This window comes from Bidens hawaiensis, unplaced genomic scaffold, assembly GCF_021521415.1.
Source record: "Bidens hawaiensis isolate Kalapana, Puna unplaced genomic scaffold, B.hawaiensis_p1.1 tig00011896_1, whole genome shotgun sequence".
Classification (NCBI taxonomy): Eukaryota; Viridiplantae; Streptophyta; class Magnoliopsida; order Asterales; family Asteraceae; genus Bidens; species Bidens hawaiensis.
In genome coordinates this window covers 332,661-349,741 of record NW_027491952.1, presented here as the reverse complement: position 1 = coordinate 349,741, position 17,081 = coordinate 332,661, and the positions used below count along the sequence as shown (strand labels likewise).

Here is a 17,081-nt window from a genome sequence, read left to right as displayed (position 1 = left end):
CGTTGGCACCTGAAACAGGACTGGAGCCTGTTTTTGTAAATCCCAAACAGTACCACGCGATCCTTAGGCGAAGGAAATTGCGTGCGAAAGCAAAGAATGAAAAGAAGTTAATAAAAGGCCGTAAGGTGAATTATGACTTTATAATTTAAAGATGAATTTTCTTGTGTAAAACGGTAAATAACATGATATGTTGATTGTATCCTACAGACGTATGTTCATGAGTCGTGCCATCTGCATGCGGTGAACCGGCCTAGGGGTATTGGCGGTCGTTTTACCAAGAGTGAAGAAGATGACTCCTTAAAGACAACCACCTCTTATTCTTCAACGCGTGTATCTTCTGAAACGCTAAGTGGTGAATATGCCAATTTGCAGAATTACCATGCATCACTGGGCAATCATTTCATGTCTTCGGATATAGAGGATTTGCTAAACATATCTTCACCTAACCAAGTTTAGGTGTGGTGTTGTTTCATATGATTGGAAGAAATGAATTTACACATGAGAGCAGGTTGTTGTCGAGACAGAGGATGCAAGTGCAGGCGTTTATGGAGAATGGAAGTTTATGTTGTTTTTGTAGAGAGACGAGTTGATGCATTCTTGATGTTCAAACTTTTGTATGTATAAACTATGTGAATAACTTTTGTAATTTATATGCATGAAGAGAGATGAGAAATGTCTTAAAAATCTGAATCCATCAAAGTTTGAAGTACTAATAATGACAGTAGTTAATGTCATCAAAGATCAGTCAATAATCATCAAGTATAATTTCTTTATAACTTTGGTTGGCAGGTATTGAATGTATGCACGTCATACAACATGCCTTGGTTGTAGTCTACGACTCACTCGACTGGCAAGTTTTCTACTTCACTCCTCACCGAGTCAAACAAAACTGTTGACCAAATATCGTTCCCCAAAGCTTGGAAAAACAACCTGGTACATATTTTTGAAACAAAGTTACATTCAACACCAACCCATAAAAGGATATGTTAAAAGCATAACGTATTTAGGTCATCTTACAACAATGAGCTTTCCTTCATATTCTGGTCGTTTTGCGATTCTAATGGCTGCAGCAGCTGCTGCCCCGGACGATATCCCCACTTGCACGCACCAGATGAACTACAGTAATGTAACTGATAAATCAAGAAACATTCTTTTTGGAAGATGATCATACCAGCAAACCTTCTTTCAGTGCAAGAAGCTTAGCGGTTTCAATGGCTTCTTCACTAGTTATCTGAAGAAAAAACTTAACACATTCATAACTGTAATTCATTTATTATTGTTTGTAAAGAAATAAAAGTTGCAGCTTGAATGTTTGTTCTTACCATTATAACTTCATCCAGAACAACAGGAATAATCCAAAACAATAATAATAATAATAATAATAATAATAATAATAAAGCAGCAAAATTGACCTGCCTTTTACACTGGAGCAGGGTTCCATAGCTTCCAACTAGGCAGCGATACACACACCACAACCGTCTACAGTCTTTTTAAGATAAACCATAGGTGTATTTCCTATCATCTGTATATTATGAGGGATAAAAGTGTAAGATTATTTCAAAAATCTAAATTAACGTGAAATTAATGCATTCAAGATTTTTAAGGAATGGATTTACTTCGGTAACGTCTTCTGCAATTCCAACGTTGGATCCCATGTTGCTTTGAGGTTACTGAATGATGAAACAATCGTATGCTCAGCTGCATAAATGAATATGATATTCAAATTTCTAGTGTGGTTGTCATATTAATTTCAGTATCAAGAAAGTCAAACATAAACAGCTACTAAGAAACCATAATGTCAAAGTCAAGAAGTCTGATTCAGTAGAACAGATTAACTGTGTTATTCCTCAATCCAAATAGAGCATCAAAATATCTTTTATTAAAAAAAAAAACTAACATAATGTGCTTAATACAATAATTAAAGTAATTGGTACATTCCCGTTATAATGTGCTTGTCACATTTGCCTTGTACTAGGGGTAAAATGGTCCATGTATTAATTTTGAAAGTTTTGACCGTTTAGTCAAAATTGACCAAAGTCAGATTACGGTTCACTTTTGAAAGATTTGACTTTTTTAATCAAAACAGACAAAATCAGTATATGGCTTAATTTGGAAAGGTTTGACTTTTTTTAGTCTATAGTGTTCACTTCATATTGCTAAGGATTAAAACATACACAAAGGTGTCGGGATAGTCATCACGTATATTAGATTTATACAATCATTCAAAAACACACATTTTTTCTCAATTCCTAATTCCTACAAACATCTTCACAAATTTTTTACATTTTCACTTCTACACCACTTTTTACACGTAACCAAATTATTTTTGTACCAAATGAAATCAACAATAAAAAATTTTAGCCATAATAAGTGTTAACAATTTAACCATAGAATAAGCAATTAAAAATTCAACCCAAAAATAAAAATAAAAATGTAACAATAAACAAGCAATAAAAAATTTAAATCATAAATAAGCAATAAAAAATTTAACCATAAATCAAAAAGTAAAAAAGTAAAAGTCAAAACAATAAAATAGAGTATAAAAGATTTAACCATAATATGAAAAACATATAATTATAAAATACCATGATATCAAGTGTTAGCACGTTGTAAACAGAAGATCAATCATAAGCCCATAGGAATGAGACCTCATCATAAACCCTTCCATATCTTCTATAATATTTATTGGTAATATAAAATTTGAGAAATCATGGCTATCGTCCAAATTGTCCACTCCACATGACTATGGATTAAAACATATACAAAAGTGCCAGTATAATCAGCACATCAAAATTCAACTATATACTAATCATTTAAAAACACTCATTTTTTTCTATAATGCTACAAATATCTTTACAAACTCTTACATTTCCGCATCACACCATTTTTTACACATAATCAAATTATTTTTGTTGTACCAAATGAAATAAGCAATATAAAAAATAATCATAACTAAGCAACAAAAAATTTAATAATAAAATAAAAAATAAAATAAAAATAAAAAGTAATATGAAAAGTAATAATAAAATAAAATAAAATAAAAGATTAACAATAAATAAAGTGTAAAAGATTAAACATAATATGAAAAATGTAAAAAATAATCAAAAACAGTCATGATATCAGGTGTTTCCACGTTAAAAACAGAAGAGACCACATAAACAACAACGTGGTTTGCTACTTCTTTTATTACGAATACTTCCATAAATTGATGTTGCAAAGTTTCGTCTTAATTGAATTACATGTAGATTAATTTCCTCCTCCGATTTATCTCTCATCAACTGTATTTACCATTCTCTCCATTATGAGGTAATTATTCATAAACCATATATACTCAATTTAACTTCTTTTCTTCTTATAGGTTTCAAGAATTGGATGACTTAGGAACCTTCGAATCCACCCCGATGAAAAAATGGGATTGCACTCATCAAATGATGGTGGATATTGAGTTGAGATATATGAAAATTAGGTGTAAAATTCTGGTACTATAATATGGCTCAACGCCGGGTTCACAAACCCAGTTTTGCGGCCTGTGTTCCTGGTTTCCAAAGGTGCCCTTTGTACCGGAAGACATTGGCGTGACAAATGTTTCGGTACACCAATAAATTTATATCAGGCTTTCCAATTGAACCTAAAGTTAATTTCAACTTTCAATGAATGTACAACATGAAGACAGAGATATATGCAATAACTCAACCATCAAAGTTGCACCAACAAACCATAACACAATTATATAAGCAAATTCAAATAGCATATAAGCTAAAGATATAATCCTCAATCAAGTTTCACACCACATAATAGAAAACAGGTTCAGTATGTAAAGAATGCATACTCCAAAACCAACTCTACTCAAAAGGGGAATTTAAGCACGCTCCCCTCGGATGCGCCTAGCCAACTGGATATCTTTCGGCATAATGGTCACTCTCTTGGCATGAATAGCACACAAGTTAGTGTCTTCAAACAGACCCACAAGGTAAGCTTCTGCAGCCTCCTGTAACGCCAACACAGCATGGCTCTGGAACCTCAGGTCAGTCTACAAGACGAACAAAACAGTTAGAACATACATGAATGCTACGACAGGTACAATGTACAGTTTTGAAATAATAAAGGGTGTACATAATAACCTTGAAATCCTGAGCGATTTCACGAACAAGCCTTTGGAATGGCAACTTTCGGATCAAAAGCTCCGTGCTCTTCTGGTACTTACGGATCTCACTATATTCGTACACAAAAGTTACAATCAGTGAATTTGAATTTGTATCCAAAAATTAAAATTTGGAAATTATGGGTGGAAACAAGCCAAGCCCAAGCTCAACCAGGCTCGAGCTTGTTTATTAATTAGTAAATAACTTATACACGTTTTTAACTATTTTTATATATATTGAGAAACTTCAAACAGGCCTAAGCATGGCTCGAAAACTAGCCAAAGCTCAGCTCGCCTTAAGCTCAGATGTGCAGTGTGAAACTGATACAAGGTCCAAAAGAGGCCAAACTTAAAAATACACAAGCCTAAACAAGCTTCCCATCCAAGGCTCAAGCTCATAATCGATAACTAACTGAGCTTTATTTGAGGTTCGCCCCGGCTCGAGCCTCAAATAAAGTTCAGTTCATTTTCAGCTTGTATCAATTAAAGGTGCAGCAAACAAGCCGAGCTGCTCACAAGCTACTCGAGATCAGCTTGTCAAAAAGCTCAATCAAGCCAAGCTTAAACGAGCCCGAGCTTCACTTGTTAAACTTGGGCGGGCCTAAACGAGTCTGTCATTTATATGAATTTTTTATTATATATAATTATAATACTAATCAATTGTTAATGTATAGTTATAAAAGTAACAACATAATATATATAAATAATTATAATTGAAAAAATAGGAAAATAATTATAAATATAAAAATTAAAACTACTCATGAGCCGAGCTCGAGGTATGTGTAATAGCCTGATAGCAGGCTTACCGAAGAGCGACGGTACCGGGACGGTAACGGTGAGGCTTCTTCACCCCTCCGGTTGTCGGAGCAGATTTCCTGGCAGCCTTAGTAGCAAGTTGTTTCCTGGGGGCTTTACCACCGGTGGATTTACGAGCAGTTTGCTTTGTACGGGCCATTGCAAATCAAAAGCAAATACTACAAAAACAGCAATAAAAGCAACAATTAGAACTGATATTTACTAATTCATACGAAGACGAAATCAATTTGGTATGGTATGTACCTGACGATTAGAAGGTTGAAGAGAATTGAAAAATTTTAGGGTTTGATTTGGGGAAAATGTGAAGAGTGGGTGTTTATTTATAAAGGTGGAAACGTTGGGTTCAAGTCTTCAACGGCTCTTTGTGGTGTTTGAAACGGTCAACGATCCCGAGGCTTTGTTTTGGTTGGATGTAATTGTCTACGTGGAGAGTTGTGATTGGGTAAAAGGATTTCCCAAGAATCGATAAATTTTGTGTTTTTGTATTTGATTTGTGTTTCTTTGTAAATAGTTTGGCTTGTATGGCTCTATATCGCCCTTGTCACATCGGTAACCCATACAAACTATACTAATAGGTTATGGAGTTGTATTGCATACTTATGTTTCTCTTATTATGTTTGTTAAATATATATAACTATTTAATACGACACAATATTTAGTCAAAATTTACAATACAAACTCTGCGTTTCTTATAGTAAGTTATTATTATTTTTGTTTTCCTTTTTATCTATTCTCTCAACGCCTCACTCGTGACTCTTGTAATTGTGTATATTATATCAATTTTGATCAAAACCTAGTTAAGGATGTCAAGCATTAATATAAATTAATTTTACCATTTGTCGTTATGCTTGTATTACTGTATGTATATCAACCATTGACTATTAAGTAACAAGTATACCCTACAATGGTAGGGTATACTTTTTTATTGTTGGTTTCGATCTATGGTGAGGAGTTGATAAAATGTATGGAAATACATTTGTTATGTATGCTAATAATAAATAAACTATTAGGTAAAGAGTTTAGGAAAAAAGAAATACACAATTAATTTATGATTAGTAAAATAACGTCAAAATTGCACTAATTTTGACGTTATTTTACTAATCACGTGAAAATAACGTTAAAAGTGGCGGAAGGTTAATCAGGCATCATGTGGTGGCGTTGATAGCCGAAAGACAAGGGCACATGCACCAATCAGCCGGTGTCCCGATGATTGAGTGTTATGTGTCTTATGTCCAAGGCTTGATTCAAAACTACTATCGAGCCGGGGGTCTCACCGGAAGCAGCCTCTCTATCCCTATGGGATAGAGGTAAGGCTGTCTACATCTTACCCTCCTCAGACCCTACCATAGCATTGCTATTGGTGGGATATACTGAGTACGATGATGATGATGATGACTCACTTTACTTCCTCTTTTGATCTATCAAACAAGAGCTTTTATAACTAGTTATACCAACTAACTAACTAGCTAGCTTTAAACTTCTTCACTAGTCTATTATAGTGAACACATTTTTCAATACCTCTCTATATAAAGATAGTGAGTTTTCTCAATTCAATGTCACCTTATAAAATTTATAAAGAAAGCAAGAAAAAATAAAGGAAAAAATATTATGAATAATGTCTTCTAATTATGAACATCAAGATAGTGTATTCTTACAATTTAACTTCATATTATCAAGATTGTGTTATGTATCACCAACATAAATGTAATACTTCATCCTAACCTAACATTATATCAAGATAGTGTTTCACAAGTACACCCTCTAAATATGGATGTAACACAACCACTTATTCTATAAATTAATGGTGTATTAATGAGAGAGAGAGAGAGAGAGAGAGAGAGAGAGAGAGTGCACGCTTGGATGTGTGTGTGCATTTTTAGAGCAAAGGGGGTTGTCTTCGGATTGTGTTTAAAGCTTGCTTATATAGGCCAAATATGATGTGTCAATAATGTGACGGTTTATATGAGTTTGTTGTTATGGATGTTCTAACTCCATGTATTAACACAGTACTTCCAAGAAGATTTCTTTTTAAATTTCAAAATGTTTTTCAACCTATTTCGATTTAATCTTTTTAGCTTGTAAATACTTATTATGATTTTATATAATCTATTTTGGTTCTGATGTTTGTTCTAGTGATGTGCATGGGGATATTACCTTGGTGTGGTTAATTGGATAGATTGTCATTTTAGCTCTTTATTTGTAGTTTGTGCATGAGGATGTAAATTTCTAGGTGTCTCTAACTAAATTTCCTTAATCTATTTGCCTTTAATAATATTAGTCCTAAGAGCATTCTCATCCGGATCTTCATCCCCATATTTATAATTACACTACAAAACATTACATTTCTCTTTCTTGTTCAATTAAATAATATTATTTTATACATTTATCATTACAGTTTTCTCTCTCTTCTACTCACAACCAATTCAACAAATATTAAAAAATAAATGAAAACAAACAAAGTTTTCCTAAATTTACAAAAAATCACTACATTTTCTCTCTCCATCCTATAATTTACAATCACTTAAAACCGCACCCTATAATTTACAAACTCTCCTCACAATAATATATGGAATGGGTTGGGAATGCTCTAAGAGAGATATGTAATCATTAATTCAAAAGGATTAGTGTTTGAAGAGGTAGGTCCCAGCAGAGCCCAGTTGGACCCGCAAGACTCACCTTAAACAGGGACGTCTGCGCAGAGACCAACTGGATCCGCAGGACCAACCATGCTCAGAGACGTGACGTCCTTACGCGCAGTACGCAAGCTGGTCCCGCAGGAAATGCCTCCCAATGGTGAAGGACTCCGCCTGTCCCCGCAGCCTCGGATACAAGCCATTAGGGAAGGCCACCCGCGCAGCATGGCTACACGCACAAGGCACTTAGCTCTCGATCAGTGTCACCTGAAGGAATGAGCCAAGCCGGGAGCAATCCCGCACAGAGGCGGGAGGGGGAATACTCCCGCCCAAATAAGCCAGTCCGTATACTGAAGGATCTTTTACTGTACCTGACGAGGTATGGGCGAAAGATCTGATCAGAGATACGACAGCTCACTGATACAGTATGGCGAGCAGCATGCTCCTGTACTGTATCACTATTAGCCGCTGCCTACTCACCAACTACTGTCATACCACGTGCGTAGCCGGCAGTTGGTGGAAAGGGAATAGTATACAGCAGGCCTGGTCACTATCAGCCGCTGCCTACCCACCAACTACCAGCAGGGCACGTGCGTAGGCTACTGTTGATGAACAGGAACACTGTTGCAGCCGGCCATACCTCCTTGGAAACCTACCTTCGGCTATAAATACCCCAAATGGTATGACCATCTCATCTTATCATACCTTACTACATTATCATCATATTATACCTGATATCTGCTCTAGCAATCTCTTAATATACTTTTATATTTAAAGAGCAATCTAGTCTGATTCTCACGCCGGAGGGTGTTCACAAGGAGGAACCCCCCCCCCCTTCTCAGTGACGAGCTCACGGTGTCTGTTTTGCAGGTTATCAGAAGAACCATCTTCCAAGGGTCTAACCCCTCGTGGGAAACATCTCTCCAACCCCCAGGTTACCAGTAATCTGCCCGGGGTCCGGTTAGTGTTTCTTCATTGGCGCCATCCGTGCATAAAGCTAGAACTTTATTTTTCTCCAGTTTTTTCAAACTTCTACAAAGATGGTTAGAGAAATTCCGGTAACCACAACCCCAGCTACTGGGATGAACACCGGCAACACAGCTTTTACGAACACTACCCCGACTACCGGAGCCGGGGCAAGTGAAGTAAATTTTACGAACACTACCCCACTTACCAAAGCTGGGGCAAGTGCAGTAAATGATCGCCTACTGGGATCCACCGATACCCAGTTTGAGAAACGAAGACTCCCCCGCCAGACTCTCGATGAAGTTAAGGCATGGGCGGAGGCACGACAAAAGGAATTCCAGGCTGAGTTGGACGAACGCTTGCGTTCCGTGCAACAGGCCGACGAATTCGAGTACTGGGAGGATGACTCGGAGGAATCCGACTCCGACGCGAACCCTCGCCATAGGGCAAAAGGGAAGCGTAAGGAAACGGAATCCCAACCGAAAAGACATTTTGGACAAGCCTTCAAACCAAAAAGCACAGGTGGAAGTCCACGAGACTTCTCTAAAACGTTCAGACCAAACGTTGCAAATGCAGGAACGTCCAAATTTGCAAGGGACATTGCTGAAGCAATCGCCCCAAAGAGTGCCAAACAAATGCCTAACATAGGCACATATGACGGTATATCTGATCCAGACGATCATTTGAACAGGTTCATAGCGGGGGCAACCGTCAGTAATTGGACGGAACCCACGTGGTGTTACATGTTCCAAATGACGCTGGTGGGGGCTGCTAGAGCATGGTTCGATCGTCTACCGGTCAACCACATCTACGACTGGGCAGACTTCCAACAGAAGTTTAGCCAACACTTCAGCCAGCAACGAAAGTATACCGAGGAGCAATGGACAATCCTCAAATGCATACGAGAGGAAGATGAATCTCTGCCAAACTTCATCACTCGCTTCAACTCAAAGAAGCTAAGTTTGGGCAATATCAGCGAAGATCTTGTTCGCGCTGCCTTCATCCAGGGCGCACATGACCCAGAGCTCATCCGCACCCTAACGGGTAAAGATGGCATGCCATCCACATGGGATGGCATCATGACAGCAGCAAAACGCTACGCGGAAACAGAGAAGCAACTGGGTAGAGATCTCCCACAGAGCACAAACCTCTACACCCAGAGGACGAGAGAAGACAACGTCCTCACCGCCCGACTAAATAAAAAACGAAAGCTAGGCATTTGGCAGTCAAGGGTAAACTTTGACACCTCATCCGGCTTGCAACATCGGTTGGGCGGAAGGGATAATGTACAGTCGCACCGGAACTCCAGATGGACGCCACTCACCAAAAGCGTCACTGAGATATTCGCCACTGAAGAGCTCCCATGGCCAAAGCCTCCAATAATCCGACATCGTCACGATGCTGATCGGAGCAAGTACTGTGACTTTCACAAGACAAAGGGCCACAACACTGAAGAATGCATAGATGTAAAAGATATGGTCGAAACATGTCAGAGATGGGACGCTCGCGCACCTCGTGGCGCAATAAAGGCTGAGCAGGCGGGTGCGTATAGAACCCCAGCTGGGGAAAACACGAATCAATTCCAGCTTCAAAATCGAGACTACATGCTGCGTAAAGAACGAGATCCCGAACCAGGTGCGTATCGGCTCGATGGCACTCCCATCCCAACAAGGAAGGGAGCTCATTTACACAGTTTGCATGTAAATCAATTCCAATTTGTAAAGAAAAGGCCAAGAGCCACTTCTAATGGAAATGATTCTCTTTAAGAATATCGAAGCTGATGATTTTACATTTATACTTTTCTGAACACTAATATGCCGGTTTTCACCGCATAATTACGTGAAGTCATTGCATGGGAAGGCGGTCCTACCCGCACGAACCCAATAACGTGACAAACCTTCACGCAGGTCAGTTGAAGGGGAAAAAGTTCAGCACCCAAAAATGAAAGTGCCGGTCTATCCGCATGAATCATTAAGGAAACTGAATAATAACCTATCAACAACCGCGCGTCGAACGGTTAAAACTATCCAACACTGGTGACGGCATTCACATTACGTGAAGTCGTTGCGTGGGAAGGCGGTCTTACCCGCACGAACCCAATAACGTGGCAAACCTTCACGCAGAGTCAGTTGAAGGAGAAGAGTTCAATTATCCCATTAAATGAAAGTGCCGGTCTATCCGCATGAATCATAAAAGGAAAATGAACACTAACCTATCGACAACCGCGCGTCGAACGGTTCAAAACAAAATTCCTAAAAAGGATAAGGAAAACCTACACGCAGGTCAGATAAGGGTAAAGTTTTGCCATCCTACTAAGTGCAAGTGACGGTTCTACCCGCACAATCACGAAAGAGGAAGCAAAACTTCACACCTATTATCAACCACGTTCAAAGGATAACTTATCCTCAAAAGGTAAGAAAAACCTACACGCAGGTCAGATAAGGGTAAAGTTTTGCCATCCTACTAAGTGCAAGTGACGGTTCTACCCGCACAATCACGAAAGAGGAAGCAAAACTTCACACCTATTATCAACCACGTTCAAAGGATAACTTATCCTCAAAAGGTAAGAAAAACCTACACGCAGGTCAGATAAGGGTGAAGTTTTGCCATCCTACTAGGTGCAAGTGACGGTTCTACCCTCACAATCACGAAAGAGGAAGCAAAACTTCACACCTATTATCAACCACGTTCAAAGGATAACTTATCCTCAAAAGGTAAGAAAAACCTACACGCAGGTCAGATAAAAGTTAAAAGTTTAGCCATCTTACCAAGTGCAAGTGACGGTTCTACCCGCACAATCACGAAGGAGGAAGCGAAACTTTAACCCACTATCAACCACGTTCAAAGGTTCTTATTCTAAACACTTGGAAAATTGCTAATTTAAACTAAGTATGCAAGTCATAAGTTTATAAAGCAAGGAACCCAAAGAAGGAAATAACAATCTTATACGCAAAAAGATTAATATTTCAAAAATATATTACAAGAATGGCCGGGTAACTACCCGCCTAAAAGAAAAAAAAAAAAAAAAAAAAAAACTATACAAGTCTATCTTAGCAATGGGAAGGGATCTTCAGGATCAAGCTTCAGGGCCGCTTCCACTTGGACCCGCTCCGTCAGAAGAACGGGGTGGTTCGAGGAACGCTTTGAGGACAGCTAACCCATCATCAGCAGCAGCTACTTCGTCCACCTTCTCCACCACTGGATGCGGGAAGGCGGCGTATTGGTTCAATGCTTGGTCATAAATGGCTTCGGTATCCACATTGAACAAAGGGAAGTTGGAAGGCGGGACGCCTTTCTCAACAAACCCTAGACCAAGCAAGAAGCCGGCCTTTTCCCCATCCTCATGAGAAGCGTTGAGGGCTGCGGTCATAGCATCATCGTAAGAGGTCTCTGAAAAGACCCGACGCACAACCTACAAAGAAAACACAAGTATTAGAACCTTACAAAAGAAAAGCGTGAGGATAAATCTAAACATACCTGAGGCAACGCTTCTCGAAGAAGCCATTGGAGGGCAGCTTGAGCTTTGTTATGGGCGCGTTCGGCTTCGCTCTTGTTAAGGTTGGCAAGTAAAACTTCCTTTGCGGCAGCCTCTTCGACGCCCTTAAGCTTCCGCTGGGTCTGGTCAAGCACCCCCCTCTGGTCCAGGATTTCCTGGAGTTTCTTGGCATCTTCCATTGCCAAGGCATCATGAGTGCGTTGGAGAGCCTCTAATTTGGCCTTGAGCTCCTCATTCTCCACACGCAAAGGCTCAGCAACGGCTTCAGCCTTGGCAGCCCTCTCGGTTGCGTTTCGCACAGTCTCCCTGGCCAGCCGAAGCTGTTCATTCACAGCTTGGGCAGCCTTGGAGCGGGCCTCGAGTCGCGCCTGAACTTCAACCTCGAGGGCCTTGAAGGCCTTCTCCTTGTCGGCGGCAGCTGCCGCCAGCTGTCGGTTCTCCTCCCGAAGAGCACGCGCCTCAGATATGTCCTTGGCGTGAGCTGCTTTCAACTTGTCGTTTTCACGACAAAGCAGCTCGACGCGCGGCTGCATCCGGGCCTGGAGAACCCGAAGCTCATTAGTTAGCCTACCCTCCTGGTAGCTAACCATGGCTTCCCCCAACGCACCCGGAGGAGCAGCGTGGCGAGCCCAGTCCACGCACTCCACAGGTGTGCGAAGGGTTGTTCCTCGGCGTATGTTCCATCGAGGAACATACACTTCATTGGAATCCGACACTGCAAAAGAAACAAAAGCAGTAAGGAAAAGATGATACGAAACATAAGGGAAAAAGAAAGGAACCCTACGCACCTGTAGGGTCAATGACAGGCCGATAGCCGCCAAACCCATCACCTGAACCTAAAGGAAATCCATCCAACAGGTCAGGCAGACGGGAAGGTGGCAAAGATCGGCGTGAAGCCCTGCGCGTACCTGATGGTCCGGCCATCGGTGCCGGTGGCGCGGGCATGGTGGCAGCCGCCGTGGTCGCCGTTGTGGTCGCCGCCGTGGTCGCCGCCTTGTCAGCAGCAGCAGTAACCGCCGGCTCTGTGAAGGATGCTGTAAAAATCGCACTCACAGCCGGCGGTGACGTCATCACTGCCGGAACAGTTGGCTCAAAGGAATGAGCAACTGGACCAGCGGATGCAGGCGCAGGCGCCTGGGTCGACGCCTCAGGAAGGCTGACCGAGCCTACCGTCATTGGCGGGGAGATACTCCCCTGCGGTTCACCCCGGAATGCGTCAACACCCACGCCTGCACAAAGAGTGTTAAATTTATAGTGATAAATCTGCAAAGACATTATGATTGTACTTACGGGTTTTCTTGACCCTGAACGTACGGACGGGCGGGGAGGAACCCGATGGAGCCGGCCTCTTGGTACCGGTCACCGTCGTATTCGTTGGTTCTCCGGAGGTAACGGTCGTAGCCTCCGGAGCAGTGCTCTTCTCACCACCGGGCTTCCCCGCCACCTCTTCACTATCTGACTCCGAGTCAGAGAGAACCACTGGATCAGCTGTGGAGGCCTTCTCCTTCCCCTTCACGCCGGCAGCAGCCTTCTTCTTCCGCACAAGGGGTGGACCATCTGCGGATTCCTCAGAAGAAGACAGGATGTAAGGATTTCCAGCAACGGGTACAGCATTGAGGGGTTCAGGATAAAATATCTCCTTACCTGGCCGCCGGTGGCTCAGGATCTCTTGGCCCGGCGGATAGACCTCCACAAACCTATCCGCCGTTTGCTCCAGGATGGGCAACTCATTGTCGTCCAGAGCACGAGTGCCCACCCGCACGGGACTGTCAGCTTCCCGCGGGAACAGGAGCGACTCCAAATTATTCCCCTCTGAAAGAAAAAGAAACAGTTAGAAAATAAACTAATATAAGCAAGAAAGACAAGACATACCATAAGGAATAGAGTTCAAACCGTATTCAAGAAGGATGGGAAACCGGGACGCATCCTTCCATACCCGGCTCATCCCCAGCAGCACCATCCCGGACTCCGCAAACCGGTAAACCGGAGATTGGACCCGGGATATCTTCGCGAACCATTCCGCCTCCTGGTAGCTGGAAGCGTGAAGGCTCGGAAGCGCTTGACCCTTCTTGAACTTCATAGCAATGGGGATGGCGCGGGCAGAGATGTAGAAGAACTCCCGCTTCCACGATCGGAGACTGCGCTCGGTCACGCAGATCTTCAAACCCTTAATACGGGTTGTCAGGGTGTACCACCCCTGGACGCACCTCCAAGTATAAAAGGTCATCAGGCGGTCCACGTAGGGCTCAATACCCAGAATCCGACACACCCACTCGAAGTGCCGGACCTTGGCAATCGCCATCGGATGCACCTCGGTCAGGTGCACCCCGTGCCTCTCCAGGACACGGTACACAAACTTTGTCAATGGGAACCTAAGGTTCCCATAAACAAAGAATGCAGCATATACCCCGATCTTGCCACTGGGGGCATCGTACACAGTCTGGTGGGATTCAGGAAACTCAGGCTCGAGAGACTCGAGCATGAACTTCCTGACGATGTACTGGTACTGATCGACAGGTAGAGCACACTGGCACTCGCCAGCAGTACTCCTATCGTCGGCTACAGCTTCAGCATCATGAGAAGACATTTTTGCAGAAAGAAGAGTGATTTCGGGAAAATGCTTGCCTGAAAAAGGGGAGTATTTGCCGGAAATCACTAAGAAGAAGAAGAAGAGAGGTGAAAGTGTGGATTACAAAGAGGCCTCTCCCCCTTTATATACTAATCGCAATTAATGCGGTGAATTTAATGCGGAGGAGAGAGAAATCGAAGGTGCAATGAAACTATGACACGTGGCAAAAAGCAGGCTGGCAACAGCTGTTGACAGGACGTGTGCCAGTAATTTCGCGGCCACGCGCCCGAAAAATCGTGCCCACGCTCCAGGAAAAGCGTCTGGAATGACCATGTTCTGTCACGTCACCATAACTTCCTGCACGTCCTGACACAGTCAGAAGAAACCGTCGCACGACGTTTCAGAGGTTTGGACTGTTCTTATCTTTTCACCAACTCTTCGAATTTCAAAATTCAAAAAAATTTGAAAATATTAAAAAGTAAGCGGGAAAATACCCCTTACCCCTTGGCAAACAAGTAACCGTAAGACGGATGCGGGTACAGTGTAAAGGCAAAACCCTTCACATACCTAGCACCCGCAGGGAATTGAAGCCAAGAACCTTGGTGAACAAGTAACCGTAAGACGAATGCGGGTACAGTGTTAAGGCAAAACCCTTCACATACCTAGCACCCGCAGGGAATTGAAGCCAAGTACCTCGGCAACCAAGTAACTATAAGACGGGTGCGGGTACAGTGTAAAGGCAAAACCCTTCACATACCTAGCACCCGCAGGGAATTGACGCCAGGAATACCTTGGAAGTAAAGTAACCGTAAGACGAGCGCAGGTACAGTGTTAAGGCAAAACCCTTCACATACCTAGCGCTCCGCTGGGAATTGAAACCAAGAAGGATCTTCTGGGCAATGCTTGCGGAAACGGAAATAACATCCCCGCATAGCGGGAACGTCGAGAACTACGTTGTTTGAAGCTCCAAGATGGAATTGGTGGTCTTAACATAATTGATCACTATGTTCAAAACTACCAAAACCTCATGGAAAATACATACAACTGGGACTCAATGCTCCTGACTTGCGAGGAGGTTACAGACCTACCCGCATCATACCCAAAGACCAAGCAGGAAACTCGGGCATTTCTGCAAGTGACAAGGACTTCCGCGGAAAGAATCCCCATGGAAAACCTTACAAAACCCTTTTCAAAACCCTTTGCTCAAGTCCAAAAGTTCACCTCACTTTATTAAACACTCATGAGAAGAACATTGGACTGGGGGGACTTGAAGAGGTAGGTCCCAGCAGAGCCCAGTTGGACCCGCAAGACTCACCTTAAACAGGGACGTCTGCGCAGAGACCAACTGGATCCGCAGGACCAACCATGCTCAGAGACGTGACGTCCTTACGCGCAGTACGCAAGCTGGTCCCGCAGGAAATGCCTCCCAATGGTGAAGGACTCCGCCTGTCCCCGCAGCCTCGGATACAAGCCATTAGGGAAGGCCACCCGCGCAGCATGGCTACACGCACAAGGCACTTAGCTCTCGATCAGTGTCACCTGAAGGAATGAGCCAAGCCGGGAGCAATCCCGCACAGAGGCGGGAGGGGGAATACTCCCGCCCAAATAAGCCAGTCCGTATACTGAAGGATCTTTTACTGTACCTGACGAGGTATGGGCGAAAGATCTGATCAGAGATACGACAGCTCACTGATACAGTATGGCGAGCAGCATGCTCCTGTACTGTATCACTATTAGCCGCTGCCTACTCACCAACTACTGTCATACCACGTGCGTAGCCGGCAGTTGGTGGAAAGGGAATAGTATACAGCAGGCCTGGTCACTATCAGCCGCTGCCTACCCACCAACTACCAGCAGGGCACGTGCGTAGGCTACTGTTGATGAACAGGAACACTGTTGCAGCCGGCCATACCTCCTTGGAAACCTACCTTCGGCTATAAATACCCCAAATGGTATGACCATCTCATCTTATCATACCTTACTACATTATCATCATATTATACCTGATATCTGCTCTAGCAATCTCTTAATATACTTTTATATTTAAAGAGCAATCTAGTCTGATTCTCACGCCGGAGGGTGGTCACAAGGAGGAACCCCCCCCCCCCTTCTCAGTGACGAGCTCACGGTGTCTGTTTTGCAGGTTATCAGAAGAACCATCTTCCAAGGGTCTAACCCCTCGTGGGAAACATCTCTCCAACCCCCAGGTTACCAGTAATCTGCCCGGGGTCCGGTTAGTGTTTCTTCAGTGTTTCCATGTGATGTGTAATTTACTTGACAATACAGCAGTGAGATAGGTTGCAAAGTTCACACATGATTCTCCGTATATGATAGTAATCTAGTATAATGCTCTTACAAATTATTTTGCGACATAGGAAAAAGAAAACTAGTAACGTATTGCTTTCATCAAAAGCCTTAAAGAAACACAACTATGTTTTTATATCTTCAATGTTAGGATCG

The 17,081-nt window shown here is 42.5% G+C and overlaps 2 protein-coding genes across 2 annotated transcripts in view; one reads left to right on the top strand and one right to left on the bottom strand.

Annotated features, from left to right (window-relative positions):
- The window catches only part of LOC143539479 (large ribosomal subunit protein eL8y-like), a 243,587-nt gene that overhangs the window by 130,320 nt on the left and 96,186 nt on the right, over window positions 1–17,081 (top strand). The window lies entirely within an intron of this gene.
- Window positions 3,823–5,289, bottom strand: LOC143539451 (histone H3.3). Its single transcript, XM_077032769.1, has 4 exons — window positions 5,201–5,289; window positions 4,948–5,115; window positions 4,122–4,212; window positions 3,823–4,030 (listed from the first exon to the last, which is right to left on the bottom strand). The coding sequence occupies exons 2-4, from the start codon at window positions 5,094–5,096 to the stop codon at window positions 3,860–3,862; spliced, it is 411 nt and encodes a 136-aa protein (XP_076888884.1). The 5' UTR covers window positions 5,097–5,115; window positions 5,201–5,289; the 3' UTR covers window positions 3,823–3,859.

Coding starts and splice junctions, on each gene's coding strand:
- LOC143539451 (XM_077032769.1), bottom strand. CDS start 5,096: ATGGCCCGTACAAAGCAAACTGCTCGTAAATCCACCGGTGGTAAAGCC. Junction 4,213..4,947: donor CCCGGTACCGTCGCTCTTCG/GTAAGCCTGCTA, acceptor GTACGAATATAG/TGAGATCCGTAAGTACCAGA. Junction 4,031..4,121: donor AAATCGCTCAGGATTTCAAG/GTTATTATGTAC, acceptor TTCGTCTTGTAG/ACTGACCTGAGGTTCCAGAG.